Here is a 26754-nt window from a genome sequence, read left to right as displayed (position 1 = left end):
TATTTATTTTCTTAGTGTTAAGTTTTTTGAGTTCTTTGTATATCCTGGAGATTAGTGCTCTATCTGAGGTGCATGTGGTAAAGATTTTCTCCCAATCTGTTGGCTCTCTCTTCACATTATTGTTTCCTTTGCTGAGAAGAAACTTTTTAGTTTGAATTCATTCCATTTATTGATTCTTGATTTTAATTCTTGTGCTTTAGGAGTCTTGTTAAGGAAGTCAGATCCTAAGCTGACATGATGAAGATTTGGGCCTACTTTTTCTTCTATAAGATGCAGGGTCTCTGTTCTAGTGCCTAGTTCTTTGATCCACTTTGAGTTGATTTTTGTGCAGGATGAAAAATAGAGGTTTAATTTCATTTTATTATGTATGGATTTCTAGTTTTCTCAGCACCATTTGTTGAAGAGGCTATCTTTTCTCCACTGTATGTTTTTGGCACCTTTGTCTAGTATAAGAAAACTGTATTTGTGTGGATTTGTCTCTGTGTCTTCTATTCTTTACCATTGGTTCACATATCTATTTTGATGCCAATACCATGCTGTTTTTGTTACTTATGCTCTGTAGTATAGTTTTAGTTGTGGTATTGTGATGCCTCCTGTTTCACTCTTCTTGCTAAGGATTGCTTTGGCTCTTCTGAGTCTTTTATTTTTCCAAATGAATTTCATGAATGATTTTTCTAGTTTTATGAAGAATGTTATTGGGATTTTATTAGGAATTGCATTAAATGTGTATAACACTTTTGGTGGTATGGCCATTTTGACAATATTAATTCTGCCTATTCAAGAGCATGGGAGAGCTTTCCATCTTCTAAGGTCTTCTTCAGTTTCTTTCTTTAGTGTTCAGTGATTTTTATTCTAGAGGTCTTTCACCTCTTTCATTAGATTGATTCCCAAGTATTTTATTTTATTCTTTCAGGGTATTGTGAATGAGGTAGTTTTCATAATTTCTCTTACAGTGGATTCATCGCTTATGTGTAGAAATACATTTGATCTATGGGTATTGATTTTTATCCTGCTACTTTGCTGAATTCATTTATAAGTTCTAGAAGTTTTCTTGTAGGAATTTTTCATCTTCTTAGAATCATGTCATCGGCAAATAGTGATAGTTTGAGTTCCTCTTTTCCTGTTCATATCCCTTTAATTTCTTTCATCTTTCTGATTGCTCTGGCTATAGTTTCAAGGATAGTGTTAAATAGAAGTGGTGAAAGAGGGCATCCCTGTCTTGTTCTAGTTTTTAGAGGGAATGCTTTTAGTCTTTCTCCACTTAGAATGATGTTGGCCTTGAGCTTAGCAAAGATAGCTTTTACAATGTTGATGTATGTTCCTACTCTCCCTACTTTTTCTAGTGTTTTGAACATGAAAAGGTGATGTATTTTGTCAAATGTTTTCTCTACGTCTATTGAGATGATCATAAGATTCTTGTCTTTAAGTCTATTGATGTGACGTATTATGTTTATTGATTTCCGAATGTCGAACCAACCTTGCATTCCATGGATGAACCCCACTTAATCATGGTGAACTAGTTTTTTAAATTTTTTTTTTTATGTAATATGCCAGAATTTTGTTAAGAATTTTTGCATCTGTGTTTATCAGGGATATTGGTCTGAAGTTTTCTTTCTTTGATGTATCTTTGTCTGGTTTTGGTCTCAGGGTGATATTAGTCTCAGAATAAGTTTGGAAGCATTCACTCCTTTTCTATTTCATGGAATAATTTAAGGAGTATTGGAATTAATTCTTTTTTGAAGGTCTTGTAGAACTTGGCTGAGAATGCATCTGATCCTGGACTTTTCTTGGTTGGTAGACTTTTGATGATATCTTCAATTTTATTTCTTGAAATTGATCTGTTTAAATTGTGTATGTCCTCCTGATTCATTTTGGGTAGATCATATGTCTCTAGAAATTTGTTGATGTCTTTGAGATTTTCTATTTTATTAGAGTATAAATTTTCAGAATAGTTTCTGATTATTTTCTGTATTTCAATAGGGTCCATTGTGATATTTCCTTTTTCATCATGAATTTTAGTAATTTGAGTTTTCTTTCTGTCTTTGTTAGTGTAGCTAAGGGTTTATCAATTTTATTTATTTATATTTCAAACAACAAACTTTATGTTGGACAAAATTGAATAGAAACCAATTTTTACTTTTTTTTTGTTTCAATTTCATTGATTTCAGCTCTAATTTTAATTATTTCATGTCTTCTACTGATTTTGGTGTTGATATGTTCTTTTTCTAAGGCTTTGTGATGTGATGATAGGTCATTTATTTGTTGATTTTTAATTCACTTAAATCTGTATTAAGGCTGGGTTATTTCTTAGAAAATAGTAGTTGTCCTAATCAGAGAGATTTTTTCAATGGCCTTTCAAACAGTTAAAGATGGAAGAATAGAGAGAAAATTATCTGCCTTTTATCTGAAGTATAATGAGAAGTGAAAATGTCATCCACATGAACTTTGGCAGAAATATGCTGAAACCCTCAAATGAGGTAGGTCCCACACCAAGATCAGTGTAGCTCATTACTGAATTGTTATATTTTAGGGCTAGACATCAAAAATAATCTAAACCTGTATTATCACAATGAGGTTCTATCCTAAAATGCCTAACCAAAGTAGTTAACTGTGCAGTTAGAATTATAATCTTTAATTTCTTATTTCTAAAGAATTCTCTTTCAGCCAGTGTTGGTGAACAGAGACAGATTTTTTTTTTTTTTCACACCAAACTCACTATTGCTTGTATTTTATGCTGTAAATGTGAGATAGAGAAGGAACATGTTAGTGTGGGCTGTCAGGACAGGTGCTCTCACAGTGTCATGAGAAATGAAAGGACTTGGAATGTAAGTTTTCTTGAGTTACTAGTCCTGGTCCATCAGTTAATGGAATCCATTATCTGTGTTAGTCTGCTCAATGACAGAGACCTAATTGAAGATCAGGACTCTTTCAGAGAAAGTTCAAATCAACAACAGTAACAATGATAGAACTGAGGTTTGCAAACTATAGTCATGGACTGCCTGTTTTTGTATGGTGTAAGCTAGTAATGTTTTCTAAACATTTTTAAATGGTTAAGAAAATTTGAAAGAAGAATATTTTGTGATATGTGACAGTGATAAGAAATTCAGTTTGGGAGTCTATAAAGTTTTATTAGAACATTGCTACACTTATTCACATATATATTGCTTGTGGCTACTTTCAGATTAAAATAGCAGAGTTGGACAGCTGTGATAGAGACTGGATGGCACCACAAAATATAAAATATTTACAGTTTGGCCCTTTGTGGAAAGAGTTTGCCAACTCCTATAAAATAGCAAAAATAATTTATGTTTTGGAGTACCATGGAAATCTCTGACCTTCTTTGCTTACCTGGAACTTTCACTGGATACTATCATATTTCTTGAAGAATTTCTCCACTGTTTTTGCCCCTAGGACACCCCACAGTAGTCCTTTCATGATTATTTTTCATGATTTCCTTTGCTTATTTTCCAATGGTTCTTTTTGTCAACTGGGTGAACAGTTCAAAGACTATATAGAAAGGTCTTTGGTTTGCCTAAAGAATCTTTTCTACAGAGGGATCTCTCTGGCTTGCGTACCTCCCTGTTGGTTATAGAAACCTGGATTTTGATTCTGATATTCACATTAGAGCATTGATTCAAATGTATATAAAATGACTTTCACTATCAGAATATAAACTGAATAAGCACATTTATTGTTGAATTCATATTTGTAGGAAGAAAATATTAATCTTGCACATTTTTATAAGGCATTTTAGTAACATCATTTTTCTCACAACTCCTAATTTTACATTAAGATTGTGTACTGTTTTTTAATGATTAACCTTGAATACTTAAAATAATGTTTTCTTTTTATAATCATCTTTGATATAATAAAAACATTAGATGGTTGAGATATTACACTTTAACTCTTATAAAAGTTGATTCCAACTCCTTCCAGCTGTGGTTACTTTGTGTCAGTTCCCTTGAGGTTCATGAAGGAAGAGTGGCCAGTCCTGCTACTTTATAAGTTTATGCTTTGTGGCCACTGAGAGCCTTGGATTCTGCCACCATATTTTAAAATAATAACAAACAGATGTTGTTCATCCAGAAAGATCTCTTATCTGAAGACTTGTAGTTTGGTAAAGCAGATCTTTTATCAGGTTATACCCATGCATTTGGTCATAACTGTGCTTTTGTGCCCATTGGGGATATTTTTATTGTGCATCATTATTATATTTAATAGTGGGATTTGTTGTTACATATTCATACATGCACGCAATATTACTGTATAATTTGGTGTGCTCAGGATGAGTCTTTGCCTTGGTTCTTTGCATAGCAATCACAAAGCACTGGTCTGGGTCATGACATTGAGGTAAGCAGTTGAATTACCTCCTCATATCATAGATCTGTTTTGTTATCTGGTTGCTGCTGGATGTTCATCTGTCTTAACTTCAATGTTTTGAGTAATGGAGAGTAGAGCTCACTGATGGGAGGAGTTGGGCTCACTCCGTAGGAATATTATTCTTGCAGAGAATAATATCCAGGTTGGGATAGCCTCTGGTGTAGTAAGCAAAGCCAATGAGGAATGAGAAAACATGGAAAGGAAATGCTGAGGCCACATTCAAGCTGGAATAGGTGGTAAGCAGCCTGGGAGAAAGGCAGGATGAGATGTCTTAGGAAAAGTTTGTTCTCATCTCAGCAGTAAAGGGCAGTGGGGATGAGGCCTAACCTTAAGGCATTTGGCTTAGCTCTAACATGTTCATGAGGAGGGTGAGAACCAAGACTGGAGGGGAAACCCCATATTATTTTTGAAATGTGACAAAACAAGGTGATCATTTGTAATTCATCCCTGGGGTTTTAAAACCTTGAATAACAAAACAAGTTGTTGTATGGATTGGGAATGTAAGTTATTATGGTAAAGTTATGATTTTCAGATTTAAGATGCAAGAGTGAGAGGGGAGTGGTGCTCATTCTCCTCTGGGTAGGGTCAAGAGCCATGGAGTCAAATGGCAGAAACCACTCCAGGTAGGAAAGCCATGCAAGGCAAAGGAAGGAGAACTGTGTCTCTGCCCTGTAGCTGTCACTACAGAATGCTGGGCACTCCCCATCTGGCTATCTCAAAACGTACAAGGAAGGTCTCCATCACAAGCTTTATTACTGGCATCCACACAGCTTGGTCCTAAGAGCTGTGACCCACAAGGCCATGAGCCCTCCAGCAGGCAAGGCCTCCAGCAGCTATTTCTAGTTGTGTTTTGTGAGTGTGTATTTTTCTACTCATTCCTATGCTGAGTTACTTGAGACCTGTCTAGAAAGGAACAGTGTGTCTGTGAATAGGAAGCGCCTTCCTGGGAACTTTAGCATTCAACTTAAATGCACTGGAGTAGGACAATATAACTGGTACTCTGATTCCCCACCCTTGAGGAGGGCTGTTTCAAAAGCCGTAGCAAGATAGAAGGGACAGTACAGGCTAGATAAGGTGGAGTGGAGTTACTTGAGTTTTCTCATCCAGCTATAATGGATTTGAGGTAGAACCCAAGCTCATTAGAGTTGGATTGGATTTTAGGGATCATCCTGTTTAACCTCCTCATCTCACCAGTGAGGGAGCAGACACAGGATTTATCTCAGACCAGAGCAGTAATGAACAGCAGTGTTGGTTAGACCCTAGGTCTCTATTCAATATGGGTGCTTCTTCCATACTGGATCATGAAGGTTTAAATTGTAGTAAGAATCTGGGATGGGGTTCAGGGGTTTGCGGTGTGCACTTATTATAACCTATGATGACTCAGTAAATTGTAGTTACAACCGTGGTCCCTGGCCCATAGGCCAGAACTGGTGATCTGAGAAGAACCTCTGACTTAGATAAATCGTTAGACAGCTTGGGAGGACTGTGATGTGATTGGGGAGGTGGCATCTAGGCATACTAGCAAGTCACATTTGCTGAGGGTGACATGGAAACAGAAGGTTCTTGAGGAGATGGTCAGGGGTTTCTGGTTGAAGGCTCTCCTGAGTGAGCTTTGAAGTTATCGTGAGATGAACCTGCCCAAAGTATTTGTAGTGTCCAGGCCCGCACTATTTACTAGGACATTTGGAGAACTGAGCAGAGAGGGACTTGGCGTTTGCTGGGTGTGCAAAGGGCAGTATAGATCCTTTTATGGTTATCACTTTTTGCCATTGAGTATTTATTTCTGCTAATGTGACTAATGCAACTCTCATTTTAAGCTATCACAGTGACTTTAAACATTATCCCTTTCATTTCGCCTAAGTTTTCCATATGTTAGAATTGAAAGTAGCATATAAAGAGAATTTTTATTAACTCTGAACTGAAATTTTGGCAAACTATAGGGTCAGTTTTATTGGAAAGCTTGAATCTAGTTTTTTGAATGATTTTTCTTTTTTTGTTTCTATATATTGATCACTACTCACAAGGACTTTGAGCTGGGCTACTTGGGTTGAATCCTGGCTCTGTTAATTTATAGTGTGTGACCAGAGGCAAGTTAAGTTACTTATCTTCCATGCCTTACTTTCTTTTTCTATAAAATGGGAATATATTTTATCAGGTTATTATAAGTGTTAAATAAGTTAATATATGATTTAGAAGAATTCCTGGTGCACACAAAGTGAGATTTACATATTACTGTTATTATGTTCCAGGCATTGATTGAGGCCCTTTGTTGATTTATGAGCATATTGAGGCTCAGAGCGATTTTAAAACTTGTTTAACAAATTCAGATGACAAATGGCTAAGGTCAGATTTGAGTCTTCTCTGTCTGACTCAAAGCCTGGTTTTTAACCATTCCGTTGGATTTCTGAACTATAGCAAATCACTTAACTGTAAGTAGGTTATAGGTTTAATATCTATGTACCCATCTGTCTTTCCAATTCATATGGATTTCCTTGAACTATCTGTGACTTAAACAAGAATTATCAAATATGAAAGAATAAAATAAAATTACTAAAAATAATACTACTCCAATAATTAGGTAAGAACTTTAAAAACCCATGCCAATAGTACTAAATTGTGAAAGGCGTAAAATATCATTTCATGTGACATATGATAATGGCAATCAGTGCTTCCACATACTTGTAAGCTTTGTGGAAATTTAGATAGTTATTTGTAGGTATTTTAAGCTTTCTGTTTTAGAACAATCATGATATTAATGTTTTAACCATTCCCACATCTTAATTACCAAGAAAAAACTTTATCAGATTTTTATATCTCATGAAAAACTTCGCAGTTTATACCCTAGGCAAGGTAAAGAGAAAGAAAATGAGAAGGGCCTTTTTAGCATCAGTGTCAGGAAAGGTTGAGGAGAATGAAGAGTTTTTGATTTCACAGAGAGGGTGTGTAATAGGCTCTGCTTATGGCAATGAAGCAAGGACTAGATGACTGACAAAGTCATTGGAGGTATCTGTGAATAACATTTAGCTCAGCATTTGTAGAATTCTGTACTATGTACTTTTGATATCATATTGCATTAGTAGTCATATTTTAAAATACTATCAATCTTATAGCTATCCTTTGGAGAAACATATTTGGTGGGAGGGAAAGCAAAAATAAAAACAAAATAGAACAAAACACCCCACTACTCTAACAAAACCACTCTAAACAGCCAGTTCCATATCTTCTACAAAGTAGTTACAGTTTGGTAGCTTAATAGTTCTAACTTGGAACTGGTCCAAACATTCAAGTTGCTTGAAAGAAAAGAAAAATTGAAAGACATTTTATTTTATTTTATTTTTTTATATCTTATCCTTTGTTGAGGTATAGTGTTTGTATCAAGATGAAGTAGCCATTGTTAATTTAAAATTTTAGCTGGGACATACTCAAGATCAGAACAGTTGGCAATGAAGCAAAAGATGGCTTTGGGTATTTGGTAATGTGACATTGAAGATTACAACAGATAGAGTCTGTTCAATCATGACCATGTATCCTTTCCAGCTGATGTCTGTCTCACGACTTGGATAAATGGCTTGGAGATTTTAGGTTTTAGGTAGGCTTTAAGGAATTGTTCTTTCATCACCTTTATTATATTTGTTTTCAATTTAACCAAGTGCATTTCAAATAGATCAAGTGTACCTATGTACTCAATTGAATGAACATAATGACAAAGTTCTGATTAAGAATTTGGACACTGACTCCTTTTAGGCTGTGTGACTTTGTAACACTGAGAAGTAGGATGACATGTGGATATCTTCACTTGGGGAACTACAAGAATTAATTTTGCCCCTAGTTTTTACCTAATAATTCAGGAAAGAAATGGGAACAAATGAGAGAGACTTTTCTAAGGATGACTTTGAAAGAACAGTCCAAAGGAGAACCACGGTGGTTGCTGGAGATAAGCAGAGTGTGGGTGTGCTTGGTGTCACATGACAGAGGCGTCCCCAGAGTAGTTTGCCTGTCCAGGGAACCAGTTCATTTTGCAACTGACAGAGTTGCACTTTGGAAAATACCCAGTTTCCTGCTTACTGCTTCATTATGGATTATACAGGTAAAATTAAATTTTAAAATATATTCTGCCTATGTAGAATGACTTAAATTATAATATTTGAATTTGTATTTAAAAATTATGTTGGCTTTTGTGTACTTTAAAAATATACATTAGTTTATTCCTTACTAGGAATCCATTGCATACAAATTGTGATTAATTTAGGATAAGTTCTTAAGGGAATTTCTCAGGTGTACCCTTGTTTCTTTTGTTTCATTTGGGTCACACTCAAACAGATTTAAAATAAGCTGCAACCCATAATTAACCCACATTGGTCCCCTCTAGGCCAAAAGGTTTTAAAATGCAAATATCTGAGTTTAGATTATGACTCACAGAGAATTAAATATCAAATATACACACAGTAAGTTTTATTTCAGAACTGTGGAACAAAAATCCTGGTATACTAAAAGGACAAGAACACACACACACACACACACACACACACACACATACACACACAAACACATATACTTCTTTCAGAGAAAGGCCTAAAGTAGGATGTTATAGATTTATACAATAAATCTTTGGGGCAATTAACTTTACCTGCTTTTGGAAGTTTGAAGCAGGAAAGAACACACTTGATAACCAGTGTAAATACATCAAATTTGTAAAGTTCTACCAGATAGTTTTCCTATGGTTTTTTTTTTTTTTTTTTTTTGGTACCAGGGATTGAACCTAGGGGTACTTAACAACTAAGCCACATCCCCAGGCCTCCCTCCCCCTTTGTAAAAATGTTTTATTTAGAGACAGGGTCTCACTAAGTTGCTTTATTCCTTCTTTATTTTCCTTCATTACATTTTCCTTAGGCAGCACATTAAAATTCGTGTTCTTTTTCTGAGCTGACTAGAGGAGATAATTGGATCAAAAACTAAACTCCTGGAATCATGTTTGTCCATGATGGGTCTTTGGTGATGTGGATATAGACCTTCTAAAGTGTTTAAAATACCTCAGGCTTCCAGGATGCAGAAGCCTTCATGCGAGTCAGTTTGATTCGTGTCTAGTGTTGTTGGCAAGTGAGGGCTTTATGTTTTTTAGCATACTGATTCTGTTTTTAGTTGTTGAAAAGTAGACTTCTTGAAAAGAGTATTGCATCCTTTAACTTACCCTTAGAAGTCTGTGCCCCAAAGCAAATGTAGGCTCTCAGAAAAATGCATTTTCATGTTCATATACATGCCATCATGCATGAGTTGAAAAAGGAACAACCTAAGTAAGTTAGTAAAAGCTTTTTTGCAGCTAGATCATGGCCTCTGCTGGAAAATGTCTCTTACCTAGAGACCATTTTCTTATTCTCTTTTTCTTTTCTGATGTCCACATCCATCCGCTGAGTGAGTATTCACATACAACATCTTGTATGCAGTTTAAAAGAGATTTTTTCCCCAGGGCAAAAGAAAATAATAAAAATAAAATTGATTTTACATAAGATAACTTTCTGGCTTTAAGGATCAACTACTTTGAATTTTTCACTTTCCACAGTTACATCTAAACTTTACTGTTATTATATTCCCCTTTTGTTATTGACCTGACTGATTATTTTTGAAAGGATATATTTTTATTAATTTGCAATTTTATTAATACTGCAGTTTTTTGTATTTTTCTGTCATTGTTAAGTTTTCTCGGGTGACATTTCTCTTTTTTATTTATTTATTTTTACATTCCTCTTTTAAGGATTTTTTTTCTCCTCTACATTTTCATTTCTTTTTATGACAATTGAGTCTTCAAAATGCCATATAATTTTGACAACTATTTATTCATTTTTCAAGAGACATTGTGGTTGAGTGGGTCAGAGCATTGCTTTGGAATCAGACTGCCTGGGTTTGAATCCCAGCATGTCATTTACTATCTGCTTTACCTTGTGTTTTAGTCAGTTTTTTTGCTGTTGTGACTTAAAGACCAACCAGAACAATTGTAGAGGAAGAAAAGTTTATTTGGGGGCTCAGTTTCAAAGGTCTTTGTCCATGGAACAAATTTTTTTCAGGTTCCATTTTTTCAGGGCTTGAGTTGAGGCTGATCATCATGGCGGAGTGTGTGGCAGAGGGAAGCAGCTCACATTATGATCAGATGACAGAATGTGAGGTCTCCGATGCCAGATACAAATATTTACTCAAAGTCACGCCCCCAATTCCCACCTCCTCCAGCCACACTTCAGTTACCACTCAGTTAATCCTATCAGGGGGATTAATTCACTGATTAATTCAATCCAGTCATTTCTCCTCTGAACCTTCTTACATTGTCTCACATGTGAGGTTTTGGGGGATACCTCAAATCCAAACCGTAACACCTTGGGAAATAATTCAACCATCTGTCAAATGTGGGTAAGAGTGGTATCTATCTCATAGGGTTGTTATAAAGATTAAATTTGTTAATACATGTAAAGATCCCAGAATGGTGCCCAGCACATAGTCAGTAAATAGTAGCTATTGTTATTCTTTTTTTACAACAAAAGATTTGTTCTGTATTTTATATAGTATCATCACACTTTCTTCATAATGGTTCAGCTTTTTCAGTAAGCTGAAGGTCAGGCTGCTTTGAATAAATTATGGTACACTTATACAATGAGATATGAAACCATTAAAAGGATGAGATGGAGCTATACATACTGACCAGAAAAACTACTGATGATATTTTTTGATGGTAATTTTTAATTCCACATTCATATCTCAATTTAATGTTTGAAAACTGTGTACATTGACAGATCTTTGCAAATAAACATAAGGAATTATTGTAAAAGGTATATACGTTGAATGAATGGATAGAGAGGAGACTTAAACTCCTGAACTTCCTGCTGTGTATCATTTATAAGTGTGGGATATATGATTAGATACATATGCATGTGCACACATACTTTTTGTGCATTACAGTATTTTTAAAACATTAAAACAAAACTTTTTTCTTGTGTTGAATAGACATTCTAATGAAAGTGTGTATCTTCTAGTATGTTATGCATGTTTTTCAGACAGGTTTCTAACAATATGATAATCCAAGCAAACTTTTATTTTTCCATAGAGTCATGAGACAAATTATTAATATCTTCAATCATTTCTTCATGTGAGCAGATTATACACACACACACACACACACACACACACACACACACATATATACACACACAGGTATGTGTACATAGCCTTAATATACCTGGATTTCTCTGGAAATTGACAGTAATTCTCATAAGGCAAAATTAAGAAAAATATGGCAAAGGAACAAGACAGGAGAAATATATGAGTGTAAGTGTATATCTAGAGCAGTGGTTTTCACATTTCAATAATAGATACAAAATAAGTGATAATGTAATTGCTAGCATTTGTGTGCTCATCGTGTGCCAAACAGTACTTAGAGCACTTACACTGTCATTTTCCTGGTACGTTTGTAAAGTGCATGCAAATGCCCAGAATATGTATGCAGTAGTATACATATTTCCATCTCTTTGTAATTGAATGTATAATCCTTGATTTGTTAATCTCTAACCTTAAGTTTAGAGAAAATAAATTTGAGCTTTTCTGTAATTACTTTTAAAAGGTGGATTTTTTTTTTCTCATTTCCAATGTTCTTAATTCCCTTGAAAAGTTCTGTTTGCTGCAATAAGACCAAGAACCCTGATCTGCATATCTTTGTGGTTGGTTTCTGTACAGCTAGCGTTTGAATTTCTCTGAGGTCTCTTACTGAGTAGCATCACAGGATGAAGTGCTCCTCAGGAGGGGGGATGTATATGTGGTTTTTGGTGGTGTGTGCATTTTGTGACAAAGGAATTCCCCCTTGAATCACGCTCTCCCTGAAGCCCTTGGAGCCTCTGGCTCAAGCCGCGCAGTCAGTCTGTGCAGTGTCCCTGACGTCATCCAGCGTATGCATAAGCCCTGCTATTGTCTTACTGCTACGGCAGGGCTGAGGATTGCAGTATCCGCTGTTGCTGCTGCTCCCAGTTCTGCCCCTGCTCCTACCTAGTCCTGCCTCACCGCATCCCAGAAGAGCCACGTCGGCTTTCCTTTGCCTGGTGGATTTTGAAAAGCTGCTTTCCGGTTTTGGGTGCTGTAGGAGACCATGCTTTTCAATCACACGGGAGAAAACTGAAAACTGAAGCCTGAATCTGGCAGCTGGACACAGCTCGGACTGCATTGTCTGGCTTCATGACCCCTGCTGTGTAGCCAGCTCATCTCTCCACTCACAAGCACACTCTCCTTGCTTTTCTTCCTTCCTTCCCCCCCACCCCCCATTCTTCTAATTTTTCAAAAATCAGCTTCTGGAGCCAGCCATGTTTGGCACTGAATCTTCATGTAAGTAAATGGATTCCACTTCTCTGCTATTTAGAAATCTGCTTGCTGTCATCGTTTCATTGGCTTGGAGTTCATACCACTTTGCCTTAGGTCATTAACACCATTTGTATTTTGGCTCTAATTGTAGAGGAATTGGTCTCAGTGAAGGGACTCCCATTAACTGGGTTATTCATTCTTAAGGCTAGGGATGTCACTGTGCTCAAATCCAGGCCTCCAAGAGGGAGGTAAGAAGACAGGATCCAGGCAACCTCCCTGGAACGTGCTAATTGACGGGATCAGGCCTGTCACTGATCTATTGTTGTGGGCCCATAATGGTGCTTAAACCCTAAAATAGATGCTGGAAGGATCTGAGATGATAGTGTTTATAAGAACAGAAAGAAGGGCTTACGATATTTATCTGAGGTGAGAAAAAGGTATTATTATACACTTTTCCTTCATATTTCTATAAAAACATTGGAGTAGATGTTATATATTTATTACAAAAGAATAAGAAATAGCTTTATTTTTTAAGGTGAATTTTTTCCACATCGTCTTCAGTTTTGAAATTTTGCCTAGCAGCACAATCCAGCAGTATCATCTCTGTCTTAAAACTTATACAATGAAATTGCTTTGGTGCAGAGCAGGCCTGGCACAATGACTGAGCTTGGACAGCAGTTAGACACCTAACATTGGTTTTTCAAATTTATAACCAGCCTTTTTGAAGATTATTTAATGTTGGATATAGAATAATGTTATTTGTCAATGCAGTTGTACAGGCTCTGCACTCTATTTTTTTTATCATCTATAAGCAAAGGTTACAGTTAAGAATGTCTATGGAGACTCAACCTGCTGGGCTAGAACATTAAACACTGGCACCACACTGGCTTTGTAGGGGGGAGGGGGAAGAGGGTTAGGGCAGGAAATTTAGGACATCTATTCTTTTGAAATTGTAATTTGACCTTTACTTTTTGATCTCAGGTGTCAGTGTTAACTATTTGCATAACTGATGATTATTGGAGAATAGTAGCATTTCACAGAGAGCTAATACTCCTCAATTCTTTTGTTTCTTGATTGACTCTTTTAAAGGTTAATTTTTGTCATTTCATTGTGGAAGCTTCCCATCTCTGAAACTACCACATTGCCTAATCAAATTCAAGACAGAATAATAGTGAGATGTAATGTTTTATTCATTAGGTGACAGTATTATTTCCTAATAACTTAAAAATAATTTTTGAATTCACTTACTGATAAATTTGGAGTTATTGTCATTCAAGAAATAGAAATAGTTCACTAAGTGTCAGAGACCTCCCAATTTCATTTCAGTCATGGAATTTTACTTAAGTAGGACTCTAGGTATAGACAGAAATATATATACTGCAAACTAAAGAAAATTAGTCCTATTATTTTGTTTAACTGAAAATAGAAGTTGAAAATCAGTGTGGGAGTCTTTGGGTTCTTGGACTGTCTGGCCTGTTTTACCAAGCAGATGCACAGTCTTTCTTGATCTTCAAACCTGATCTTTTGATAATAGCATCCATATACTATATGGTATGTTTGAAAATTGCTGGCTGTTATTGGTATCCATAGTTACCACACATTACTGAACAGAACAGAATACCATTCAGAAGACAGAACACTATCACACAGGTTTTGGCATTTTTGCTTTTACTGAGTATTAGGTTTTACCTCTTGCTTGTCTCTAGAAATTCATACATAGGTAGATTCATTCTGTTAAGTTGAAAATGGCCTGCCTTCTTTACACTTAACTTGGTCTGTGCTCAGAGTTGAGACAAGTGTATTATCTTTGTGTTTTGAGGCATAGCTGTCTAGGCTTTTGATTTCCAACTTTGGACGGTATTTTATAAGCTTGAAACTATCTAGACTATGCAGAAAAATAGTCACATTGAAATTCTGGTTAGTTTAGAAGGGGTCTCCCAAAGCACTTAAGGTGTTCTTCCTAAACTGTCATAAGAAATACCCGTTTAAACCTCCAACCTGTGTACCATTTGTGGGAGGTTCTGGAAATGTTATTTTTTTCCTAACTTTTCCAAAGATTTTGCGATTCTTATCCTTTGTTTTTGGTTGTAGTGCTTTGCTTGTAGTGAATGCTTTTACTCCTTAAATTGAGGTATAGTTTATGAACGAATGCATGTGTCTAAGTGTGCATGCAGCTCAGTGCATTTTTTCCCATGTTCACACCTGTAGTACCATTACCCAGCTCAAAATACAACACATTTTCATTTTCCCAGGAAGTGTGCCAGTGGTCCTTCCCAGTCTGTGTTACTTCCCCTCTTTGCCAAAAGCTAACTGACATTCTGACTTTTGATGCCATAGCTTCATATTGTAAATAGCTCTTTTTAATTTTTTTCCTCCATGCTCTTTGCCTATGAGAGAAGGAAATGTCTTCACTTTCAAATATGGGATTAATTAAGTTGATTTTATGTTTCAGACCTTTGAAGTAAGGAATTTGCAGTAGTTGAGAGATCACATTATAACATGTCTGTCTCATTCAAATAATGTTGCTTGACTTAAATAACTACCCAAAATACAATCAAAAACATTTAAAAATGAAAAAAAATAAGGTTTTTAAAGGACTATATCTTAGTTCATCAACATGAAAGATGTACACAGTTCTGGCAACAGAATTAATAAGGGTTATTTCATGTTTAACATCAGTTTAGTTGCTATCTCTAACGGTACCAGTTTTATCTCTGTGACTTAGTAGATCTGATTTTCCCATGGGTACATAGATTGGCTGTAATCCATTTTGGCCCTATTTTGAAATGAAAGTCTTCTGTAGTAATTGTAGACTAATCATTATAAAGAGGAAAGTGTAGTAACTCTGAGGTGTTCTGTAACTTTGTTACCATCTTGCTTTATTTCACTGACCTTTTCTTTACTGAAATTTTCCATGTGTAAAAATTAGAGTAGTATATCTGCTGTTATCTGCTTTGAGGAAATGCAGTTTTAGTTTCTGAGGTAAGAATAATTTAGGCATAAGAGGAACCATTCTGTAAAATTTTATTGAGGAAGATTGTTATTTAAATGTAGATCTGAAGCTGGGCATGGTAACACATGCCTGTAATCTTAGCAACTAGGGAGACTGAGGCAGGAACATCTCAAGTTTGAGGCCAGCCTGGGCACTTAGCAAGACCCTATCTCAAAATAAAAACAAAAAGAGCTGAGATGTAGCTCAGTGGTAGAGTACCCCTGGGTTCAATCCTTAGTACCAAATCAATAAATAATATAAAAAATAGAAATATGCATATTTGGGGTACTTAAGTCGATTTAATGGTAGCTTATATTTTTAAATCAATCAATTGAGTTATTCAAAATTAAAACATAATTTCCCTCTAAAACAAATATTATTTTTTTCTTTTTGTGGGGTAAAGAAAACTAGTTTTGTAGTGCTGCCATTGGGTTACATACTCCCTCATAAAGCTATTTATTCTACACAGAATAAAAACTTCAAGTATGCTGAATATGTATTCAGTTAGTGCTAACTGGGCACAGTTCTCCTTTTCTCTTCTTTTCCAAGTTTAACTTTTTCATTTCTCAAGGGTAACATTAAAGGATACTATTTAAGATGTGTTGTAGTGGGAATTGTGCCCTGGTCTATCGCATTATTGTATGTTCCATAGCACTTGCCTTATTAGTTCAGTAAGGAGAGAAATCCCTTGCCTACAGAGAAACAGGGTGTCCTTGGAGAAAACTACATCATTAATCCTTCCTCACAAGATTTTACTATGGTTGTAATAAATTAAAAAGAACATCTAGAGCATCTGTGAAAGGGGAAGAATCATCAAAGTACCAACAAAGTGGTAGGTAGTAAAAGACCCACTTGGGAGCTTGGTGGACGTGGGGCAATAATGGGCACGTAAGGAGATCAGTTCTCTTTAGGTTCCATGTGGCTGGCCCATAAGTTTTCCTTGCCCATCTTCTGGATGCCTGCATAACTTGGGATAGGTAGCCAGAATCTGGGAAGGATTAGTGGGACATGCCTCATGTGATTTGTCTGTGATGGGCACCAGAGATTCCATTCTTGCATTTTATTTTCATTGCTGATAAGTGCATCAAGTTGGAACTGACAGCTTGTCGGTTTTAATAGTGAACATGTCAAGAACAAGGTAACGGCTCAAATTTTGAGCCATTGTGTAAGAGTCAAATGAACATACTTTAGCAATATTAAGTCCCTAAGATTCTGGAATTAAATAGGCATTTCTTTGATAAAGACAGATTGATACTCTTTTATGTGCATTTCAGGACCTTTCTTGACAATTGGGCCCAAGTGAGATTAGACTTGGGTTTATTGTTTTGGTGTGATGGCTGTGAATTGATTGAGATGTGAATAGTGATTATGGTTCAAAAATGGCTCTTCAGGCCAGGAGGCTGTGGCCTGCACTATAATCCTGGAAACTTTGGAGACTGAGGCAGGAAGAACACGAGTTCAAGGCTGGTCTTGGCAATTTAGTGAGATAGTGCCTCAAAATAAAAAATTAAAAGGGCCAGTGATGTAGCTCCGTGGCAAAGAGCCCTTCTTGGATCCCAATATCACACACACACACACACACACACACACACACACACACACACTCAAAACAACCCCCCCGCAAAACAAAACAAAACAAAAACTAAAAATGGCTATTCATGACTGGCCCATTTTTTCAGTATAAGTCCTTAATTATTATTAAATCATGACAGAATTTGCTCTCTTTGCTGTTAATGTGTTTGGCATTTTTAGTATTATATTTTATTTTCTTTTTATATAGTTTGTCATATGAAGTTAGATAATTTAGAGATACCAGCTATTTTCCTTTCTAACAACTTTAATGTTGTGTATTTATAGCTATATTGGATTTTAGATGTTTTAAACTGACTTAAAACAAAAAATAGAAGTGTGTGTACACAAAAACTGTCTTATGTCTGCATTTAGAACATTGTATGTAAAAGAAAAATATTACGTGACTTTGAATAAGTAAAGTACCACAGACTGCTACAAATCACAAATATGAAAAAGTAACTATGAATTACAGGTATTTTTTGTAGGGACTTGTTCATACAGAAACTGTGGGAGTTAAAGCCAATATAGTATTTTTCACCTGTCTTACTTTCTTATACTTCTATCAGCATAAGTTCTTATGTGAAATTTTCTTTTTGACTCTTTTTGGTCTGATAATAGTTGACATTGTAATTTTTAGACTCTAGGGAATATTTTAAACCAAGATAAGAATAATTTTTTCTACTGGATATTTATATACTTATTCCATTAGTACAAAAGTGGAATAAAAATATCCAGTGGTTTCTTAGTTTTACTTCAGTGTTTGCCTCTTTATTTGTTAGTCTATAGTTTGTTCAGCAAAAATTATATGTGAGTTTTCAGTGATTTGTTGTTTTCATTGTCATAGTGGGCCAGATTCATATCCTGTGTAAAATGTGGAGAGTCTATCAGGAAAAATTACCATATATGGAAACTTTCCCTATAGAATCCCCATGGAGTTTCACAGGATGTGAATAGCACTCATTGTTGTTATGGATTCTGAGCTAGAAAAGTCACTGATTATGTGTACTTTTTAAACAATAATGGTCAATGCACTAAATTATGTTCAAATATTATTAAACTTTTAATACAAAAGTATATGGGACACTAGACAATGAATCATGTGATCACTTTTTATTTGTTGCTTTTTTAAAGATTATTGATTTCTCTCCATTTTCCCTAATGAATATAAAGCATTAATTAACATACTTGTTAATGTTTTTAATTAGAAAATATGCAAACTTTTTAAGTTAAAAGTTATATTTACTGTGTGAAATTTATAAGATATTCACTCTTGTTATTTGTATTAATAATGGATTCAGATAGATTTGAATTGGAAGACAGATAAAATTTAATTCTTGTTGTAGAAATGCCAGAAGGAGTGACTTAAGTGCAGATACTCTGGCCCTCAGTTGCTTGGATTCAAATTGTGACTCTATCACATAATACCAGGATTTGGCCATCTATCATCTAAGCTCAAAGTTTGGCTTATTGAATGAAATTTTGGCATTAGGGAATTGACCTTGTGGAACCAGGACATCTGCAGCAGGAAGGAGCTTTTCAGGGGACAGTAGCATCCAGCAGTGAGAAAAACTGGCTAAAGAAGGGGAGATGTCAACCACTTCCTAAGACTTGATGGAAGACTGGAAGTTCCACCATGGAGATATTTGAAGGGGGACACTGCATAGAAATGGATGAAATGGATCAGGGTTGGCAAATGCCCAGCATTTTTCTCACTTCTGGTTGCTCCTGTGGTAGGCATTACTAATTGGTCATAGCACTCTTTCAGAAATGGAGTAAGCCACTAAAAGAATGTTCTCTACTTAAAATACTTGATTAGTACAAATGTCTTTCTCGTCAGTTTAAGAGTTGCATACATGAATATTTAAATAAACTGAGAAAAACTTCATTAAGGAACAAGTTAGGAATCTTATGTACTCTTTAGATGTAACATAATTTGTTTCACATTGTGGTTCTCAGTTGTTCCAATGGGCTAATTATTCAGAGCTGCCACCAGTCTGTATTGAAATTTACACCAGTTTAAGATACAACTCTAGAACTTACTAGAGTACCTGGCATTATCAAGTACTCATTCTTTAAAATTTGCATCTGTTATGGATTAAGGTAATATAATTGAAAACATGATGTGGTGTTTGTATGGGGTTATTACTGAATTTGATAAATTTTCTAGGCTAAGGAACTTATCACACATTACTGGTACATGTCAGAAACATATCAGTGAACAACTCTTGTCATTCTTTGGAACAGGAGCAGGTGACACAAATAGATGATAGAATATGGACTTTTATTACTAAGCCCAAATTTGCTAGTAGATAAACTGCCATATATGGATATTTGCCATACATTGATAATTTGACCCTGGCTGATCTAAGTTCACTTATTGTTTTTAAAGGTTAAATAACAGTAGTGAATTACTTAAATCAATTTATATACATCACAAAAAGTGAGAAATGTTTGTTTGCAATCCTGAAGTAATTCCAGGAATTAGAAAATTTATTTCCTCTTTCTTCATGAGGGTTTTAGACTAAGATTCATGCTTTTTTGGTATATTTTGGGCAGTAGTGGACCTGATGGGAATGCATCTAAATTGGGAAATCACAGTGACTCCATTGGACTATTTATTACTTCCTCACCACTCTAGGGAGAGGCTTTTGGTGGAGTCTGGCCTAGAGATACATATGGATGGTCCACACCTGGCCTTACCTCAAAAATCTGGAATTTCTCAACTGAAACTTTTAAAATTTGTTTTAATATATTGGTAATTCAGTTATCTATTGCTGTAAAACAAACTGCCCCTAAACTTGGTAGCTTAAGACAAGTATGTCTTTGGGTTGTCTAGACATTGCAGGTGGTTTTCATAAAGTATCTTATATGCAGTTATAGTCAGATTTCTATTGGTATGATGATTGTCATCTTGAAGGCTTATCTGAACTGAAGGTCCTGGGTAGCTCTGACTCCTGGCTCTCAGCTGGAACTGGCTTTTGTCTTGGTGCTCAGTGGGCTTGTAGACAGGAATCCTATCCTTGGCTTCTTCATCCTTCATCTTCATCTTCATTCTTGGCTTCTGTCAGCCTAGTCCTAGGTTCTCAGAGAGATTATTCCATGCCTGAGCATTCCAAGAGGTCTAGATAGAAACTGCGAGGTTCCTTATGATCTAGCCTTGGAAGTCTCAGAAGTCACTTATACCATATTATTATTATAGGCCACCTAAATCACTGAGATGAACCAGATTCAAAGGAAGGGAATTAGACCCCTTCTTGTAGTGAGAAAGTGGCAAGGTCACATTACAGAAGAGCATGTCATATAGAAAATATCATAGTGACCATCTTTGGAAAACACAGTTTGCCACAAGTAGTTTCCAAAGTCTGCTCCATGAAGTTGGTTCTCCAGAGGTGCTGCTAGGATTCTCTAAATGAGGGGTCTGCAAACTTTTTATATAAAGGGCCAGAAAGTATTTAGATTTGTATACTGTTATCTTATCACTCAACTCTGCCATTGTAGTGCAGAAGTAGCCAAAGATAAATGAGGGTGGTTGTGTTCCAGTAAAACATAACTATGGACACTAGATTTTGAATTTCACATAATTTTTACATATCAAAATGTTATTCTATTTTTTTTTTGTTTTTGCTTAGCATAAGGGCCATACAAAACCACATAATGAGCAAACTTTGACCAATGGATTTTAGTTTACCTATCCCTCCTCTTGGTGTTTGATTTCAATTTTATTTTTAATTGCTAAAATCTGAAAGAACAAGACACACATTCACATATTATAACTATTTTTGATATATTAGGAGGTGCTGATACATGAACTTTTATTTTCAATGATTAACTTTATTATTAAATATTATAAATTTGAACTCATATATGTATGTATATTTATTATTGGACTCTTGCATAATATTTAGTTAAAAAGACCTGAGGGTATTTGAAGTCTTCAATTCTCATCTGTTCTCACAATGATGTTATCTGACAAAATAAGACAGCATCTGGATGTCTATTTGATTCAATTCCACAGGTATTTACTGAATGCAGAAGAATGAGGAATAGTATTATGAAATCTTGAGGTAGGAGAGTAAAAAAATCTTTCAAGAAATCTGAAGTTTTTCTGGGCAATAGGGTGAGGCAGTGAGAGGAGAGATCATGGTAGTGATATTATGACTCTATATTTCCCATCAGTTAAGGCAGTGTGGATGAGACTTTTGTTTTGGACACCAGTGCACATGAATCAAGGAAAAAATATGGTTCTCATATGAACTGACTTTGTAAAATACTAGACTATGGTAAGATAAACCATTTTTTCCCTTAAAATAACTTTATTGATGAACAATTTATATATGATAGAAAGTATCCACTTTCAGTTGTACAGTTTGATGAATTTCTTGACAAATGTATTTATTTATTCAAATGGCCACCATATCATTACAATCAAGGTAAAATATGTTTCCATTACTCTAAGGCATTCCCTTGTACCCCTCTGGAGTCTATCCCTGCATCTAGAATTTCATATAAATGGGGCTATACAATATGTACTTCTTCTATTTGACTTCTTTTGTTCAGCTGAATGTTTTCAACTATTGTAGCTGTTGATAGTTCAGTTCTTTTTATTGCTGGGTAGCAGAAACAATGTACTGAATTCATCCATCTGTCTGTCGATGCTGTTAATTCCTGTTTTGAGTTCTTATGAATAAAACTGTCTAAATACTCATGTCTAATTCTTTATGTGGACATATGTCTTCATTTCTCTTTCTCAACAATTACATACCTAGAAACGCAATTGTTTCTCTCAGTGCCTAGGGAGGCTGAGGCAGGAGGATTGCAAGTTCAAAGCCAGCCTCAGCAACAGCGAGGCACTAAGCAATTCAGTGAGACCCTGTCTCTAAATAAAATAAAAAATAGGGCTGGGGATGTGGCTTAGTGGTGGAGTGTTCCTGAGTTCAATCCCCCAGCATCCCTACCCAAAAAAAAAAAAAAAAAAAATAGAAATGAAATTAAGAAACTGTCAAATCATTTTCCAAAGTAATTATAACTATTTTACATTCCCACCAGTAATGATGGGAGTTCAGTTGTTTCACATCCTTGCCAATATTTGCTGTTGTTACTCTTTCCAATCTTTGCCGTTTAGTAGGTATGTAGTGGCATATTGTGATTTTAATTTTAATTTTTCTTATTCTTAAAGATGGTCAGCATCTTTTCATGTAATTATTGGTCATTTGCTCATCTTTTAAATAATTTACCTCTTAAAAATTAGAATATCTTTTAGTATTGAGTTCTTCATATATTTTGATATGAGCCCTTTGTCAGATATATGTATTGATCATATTTTCTTACAGCCTATAGCTTTCCTTTTATTTTCTTAATGATGTTTTTATTTTTTATGAAGTTTAGGTTATCATCTTCTGTCCTATGTAAGAAATTTTGCCTACCTTAAGGTTGTGAAGATTTTCCTCATTTCTTCCAAATGTTCTTTGTTTTGCTTCTCTGTGTACTATGAACCATTTTGAGTAAAGTTATGTGTATAATGTGAAGTAACACCTTTACTTCACATTGTATTCATATTTTTATATTTTATATTCATATTTTATATAAATATATTCATATTTTTCCCACCAGATGAATAGACGCTTGTTCTAGCACCATTTCTTGAGAAGACTGTCCTTTCCCTATTGAATTGTCAACTTTATAAGAAAATTAATTGATCCTGTACTCTCATCTTTCTGTTTTATTCCAGGGATCTGTGTGTTTATCTTTAGGCCAATACTATAATTTTAATTACTATAGTTTTATGATCGCTTTTGAAATCAAATTGTGTGAGCTCTTCAAATCTGTTCTTCTTGAATATTCTTTTGGCCATACTTGATGCTTTCATAGCCCTATAAACTTTCTAATTTTCTTTTTTTATGAAAAAAGTACTGCTGGGATTTTGATTAAGAGTGTATTTAATGTACACAGCAATGTATTTGGGGGAGAGTTGACATTTTAAAAATATTGAGTCTTCCATTCATGAACATGATATATTTGTTATCTCATTTAGGTTTTAGTTTCTTTCAGCAATGGTAAAAGCAGTTATGAAATTATAGAATAGCTAGTTTTTTTAGTTTGATAAAAGAATACTTAATAAGAGTGGAATAACTTAAATCACCCACCAAATATATGTTATTTGAGAAAGTACCATATAGTAGAATGTCAAAGTGGTATAATAAACTTCATTAATTTGAATTTGGAAGACTTATTTACACTTATAAAAGTTTTAAGTAACCTGAAATGTGAGATTTCACTGAACCAGATTTTGTCACAAAGAAGTGTTTCAGGGTATGTTTGAACAAATAGATAAGAATGGTTTGTACTCAGAACATTTAAAATTATGTTCAGGTAAATGTTACTTGTGAGACCCTGAAACATTTGTTCTCTCAACAGGACAGATTCTTTTTTGCTTCCTCTTTTTTGTTGTATCTTAAGAAACCATTTCAATTTGTTTATGTATACTTCCCTCCAGTTCTTGCTTAAATATTCACATTTCCTTAATCAGAGAGATCTGAATTTGTGAGGTTACATACTCAGAATCAGAGTTTTCCTGTTTATTAAACTCTTGGGTTACCAGCTCTTTTTAAGAATCTGATAAATCTGTGGATCCTCAGGATTTCAAGAGACTTGAAGCCAAATCTTTTTCTTAAAATGGATTTGAGGTGACATTTGTCACCTTTAAAAATTAAATAGAACTTGAATTCATCTTTTTAAGAATCTTTTCTAATAATTTGACATCACTTGTAATAATTTTCTAAGTCCTCAAACTTTATGAAGCCAGATTTGATATTTAATTAATCGAAAGTTGTATTTTATGTATATGTACTATAAATATAAATCTTTAAACATATTTATCAGATGCTTAGAGATACTAATATCAAATCTATCCATTCTTATTTCAGATGCTTGTAAAATAGTAACCCTATAATAAACAACCCTGTTTAACTAGTGTAGTGTTTTGAAAGCAGCAGGGATGGATATACTTAGGTTATGAGTTCATTTGTGTTTTCTCACCCTTTTTCTGATTAAGTCCCAGGCAGTCCTACTTTGCAAGTTATTTTTAGTATAAATATATAGCACAGTGTTTAAGTAGCTGGGCTTTGAGTCAGGCAGATAAGGGGGCCTAATTTTATTATGTTGCCTTGGGCATCTTATCTCTTAGCTTTAGTTTTTGCATCTGTAAAATGGGGGTAATAGTTAACCTCATGGGAGCACTATAATACTTAAATGAAAAAGGTACAGTGTCAAGCCCTTAATGACCCATGATAAGAAATTGGAAGTTTAGTTATTAAAGTTTTCCATACCAGGAACACCTTACATAGTAGTATCATCAACATACTGTGTGAATTTGATATACACTAGAATATGAATGAGGATAGAAACAGTGGTATCAAAGACATACAAATGGGAAAGAATGAGAGAAAATTTATTTAAATCCAAAATACTAAGTTTTGTCCCTGCCATCTGGCAGCTTACATTCTAAGGGGACATGGTAAATGAAATTACAGTACTTGCAAATATAATCTGTATCAATATTTGAAGGCTGAATGGTCACAAAAATTTCTCCATGTAACATGCCTCATTTGAACAGGAAATCACAAACATGACAAAAATCAGGGTTAATCAATTTGATACAACTACAATACAACAAATATGGCCAAAGCTAAAATACATGCTGAATCCTACAAATCTGATACTCTTCCTCATAATTCTTGCAGTTCTTAAATGTTTGTGGTCCATTTTCAACAAGAGACTCACGAGGGTTCAGGTCAGTCAGGTCCTCCTGAAGGAATCCCTTGTCCAAATTAATAAAAATGGGGGAAATGTTGGGAGAAATCCTAAGTCTTGGCTAGCAGCTGTGAATGTCTCAAGTGTGTAAGGAAAACCTTCACACATTCATGCCCATCAGGAATACCTACAGAGGGGAGCATTCCGCTCTGGTCAGTTAGGAAAGTAAACTGTCCCCAAATTTACCTAGAGTTACCAAGGGAACCTGTATAGGGGCCTGGTGGTCTGATCCCCCATGGCACGTTGTGATTGGGTTAAAAGTCTATAAAATGTATGGTTCTCCTGCAATAAACGAGTTTGCAGGTTGCTCGCCAGAAGCCTGCTTTTACCCAACTCCCGGGGTCTGGGTTATGACTCCGTTGGCTCTTACCTGCGCCTGAGCTAGCTTGGCACCCTACAAATATCATATTGCACATATATATTTACATATTATCAGTTCTCTTGTTTCTTCAAGTATTATCATTCTGAGTTTCTGTAACAGTCACCTTACCTGTTCTCTCTAGCTCTCCTGCCTTCATACCCAGGTCTGTTCCATAAGGTGAGCGAGCTGGCTTTCTTTCTTTCTTGATATATAACTGATACACAGTTAGATGCAATGATATTCAATCCTTTGAGTTTTGACACAGAATTTTGAGAGCACAACTCAAAGTAAATATAGAACATTTCTGTCAACTCAGAAAGTTCCCTTGTGCCCTTTCCAGTTTCCCTCTCAACAGGCAGCCATTAATTTTAAACTAGTTTCAGGTTAGTTTTGCCTTGGCCTTGTGTAATTCCATATATATTCTTTTGCATCAGTTAGCTTGCTGATCATGTTCTCAATGCCCAACACCTGTTCAGAACACTCTGTGGCTTCATGGCTTTTTGAACTAAATATAAACTCTTCCTCTGGGTGTTCAAGGCCAGCCACCATATGGTCCCAGCTTTCCCATCCCACCTTAACTCCCACTACTATTCCGTTTGTACACTGCAGCCAGACTCAGCGGTTTGCTTTTTCCTGAGTGCCTTTTCTCATGTTAGGCCTTCTATTTGGATCTGCTTCTATTTCCAGCTATTCATATCTTAACCATTCTTTGTTCTTTGCTGTTCATCTCAGTACTAGTTATTAATGAACTTTCCTGGTTTTTCCTAATGCAGTTCTCAGCCTTCTTTTTTTTTTAACTTCATCCCATAATCACCATCATAAACACTTCTTTTACACAGAACAATTATTCTCAATTTTTTTCCCAACATCATCCCCCCCAACACCTTTCTTCCCATTCACTGCCTTTTACCAAAACAAACAAAACAAAACAAAACCCCCCTGCATTTAAAAAATGCCCTGCTGTGCTTTATAATTGAGGGAACATGGATCCTGGATTATAAACTCTAGAGTCAGATTTTCTGGCCTAGAATCCTTATTATTCTAGCTATGCAACTTTGGGTAGATCAATTAACTCGTCAGGTTTTTTTTCTTTCTCAGTAAGGTGAAAATACAAATAGTACTATGTTATGGTGCTGTTTTGAGTTTTAAATGCCTTAAAATATTAATTACCAATTAAAGGGTCAATGAATTCCTAATCATTCTTAATCTTATAAGGTATTTTATTGGTCATTCAGGTTAATGCCTTACTCTTTCATTGTACTGTATTTTTTCTAGGACTTGAGTTTACTTTTTTAGTAACATCCAGAATTAA

The 26754-nt window shown here is 35.2% G+C and overlaps 1 protein-coding gene across 8 annotated transcripts in view; it reads left to right on the top strand.

The window, feature by feature from the left end:
• St7 (suppression of tumorigenicity 7) overlaps positions 1-26754 on the top strand; it is a 257756-nt gene that overhangs the window by 39519 nt on the left and 191483 nt on the right. The window contains exon 1 of one of the 8 annotated variants that reach the window (XM_047560751.1): positions 12415-12732. The exons of the other annotated variants lie outside the window; for them this stretch is intronic. Within the exon in view, the coding sequence (XP_047416707.1) occupies positions 12711-12732 (22 nt within the window). The 5' untranslated portion in view covers positions 12415-12710. Of the gene's footprint in view, positions 1-12414; positions 12733-26754 lie in introns of those variants that run through there. 8 annotated transcript variants of the gene reach the window in all.

Source organism: Sciurus carolinensis, chromosome 8, assembly GCF_902686445.1.
Source record: "Sciurus carolinensis chromosome 8, mSciCar1.2, whole genome shotgun sequence".
NCBI classification, from domain to species: Eukaryota; Metazoa; Chordata; class Mammalia; order Rodentia; family Sciuridae; genus Sciurus; species Sciurus carolinensis.
Note: the sequence above shows the minus strand (reverse complement) of the source record. Positions and strands in the feature narration are given on the sequence as shown.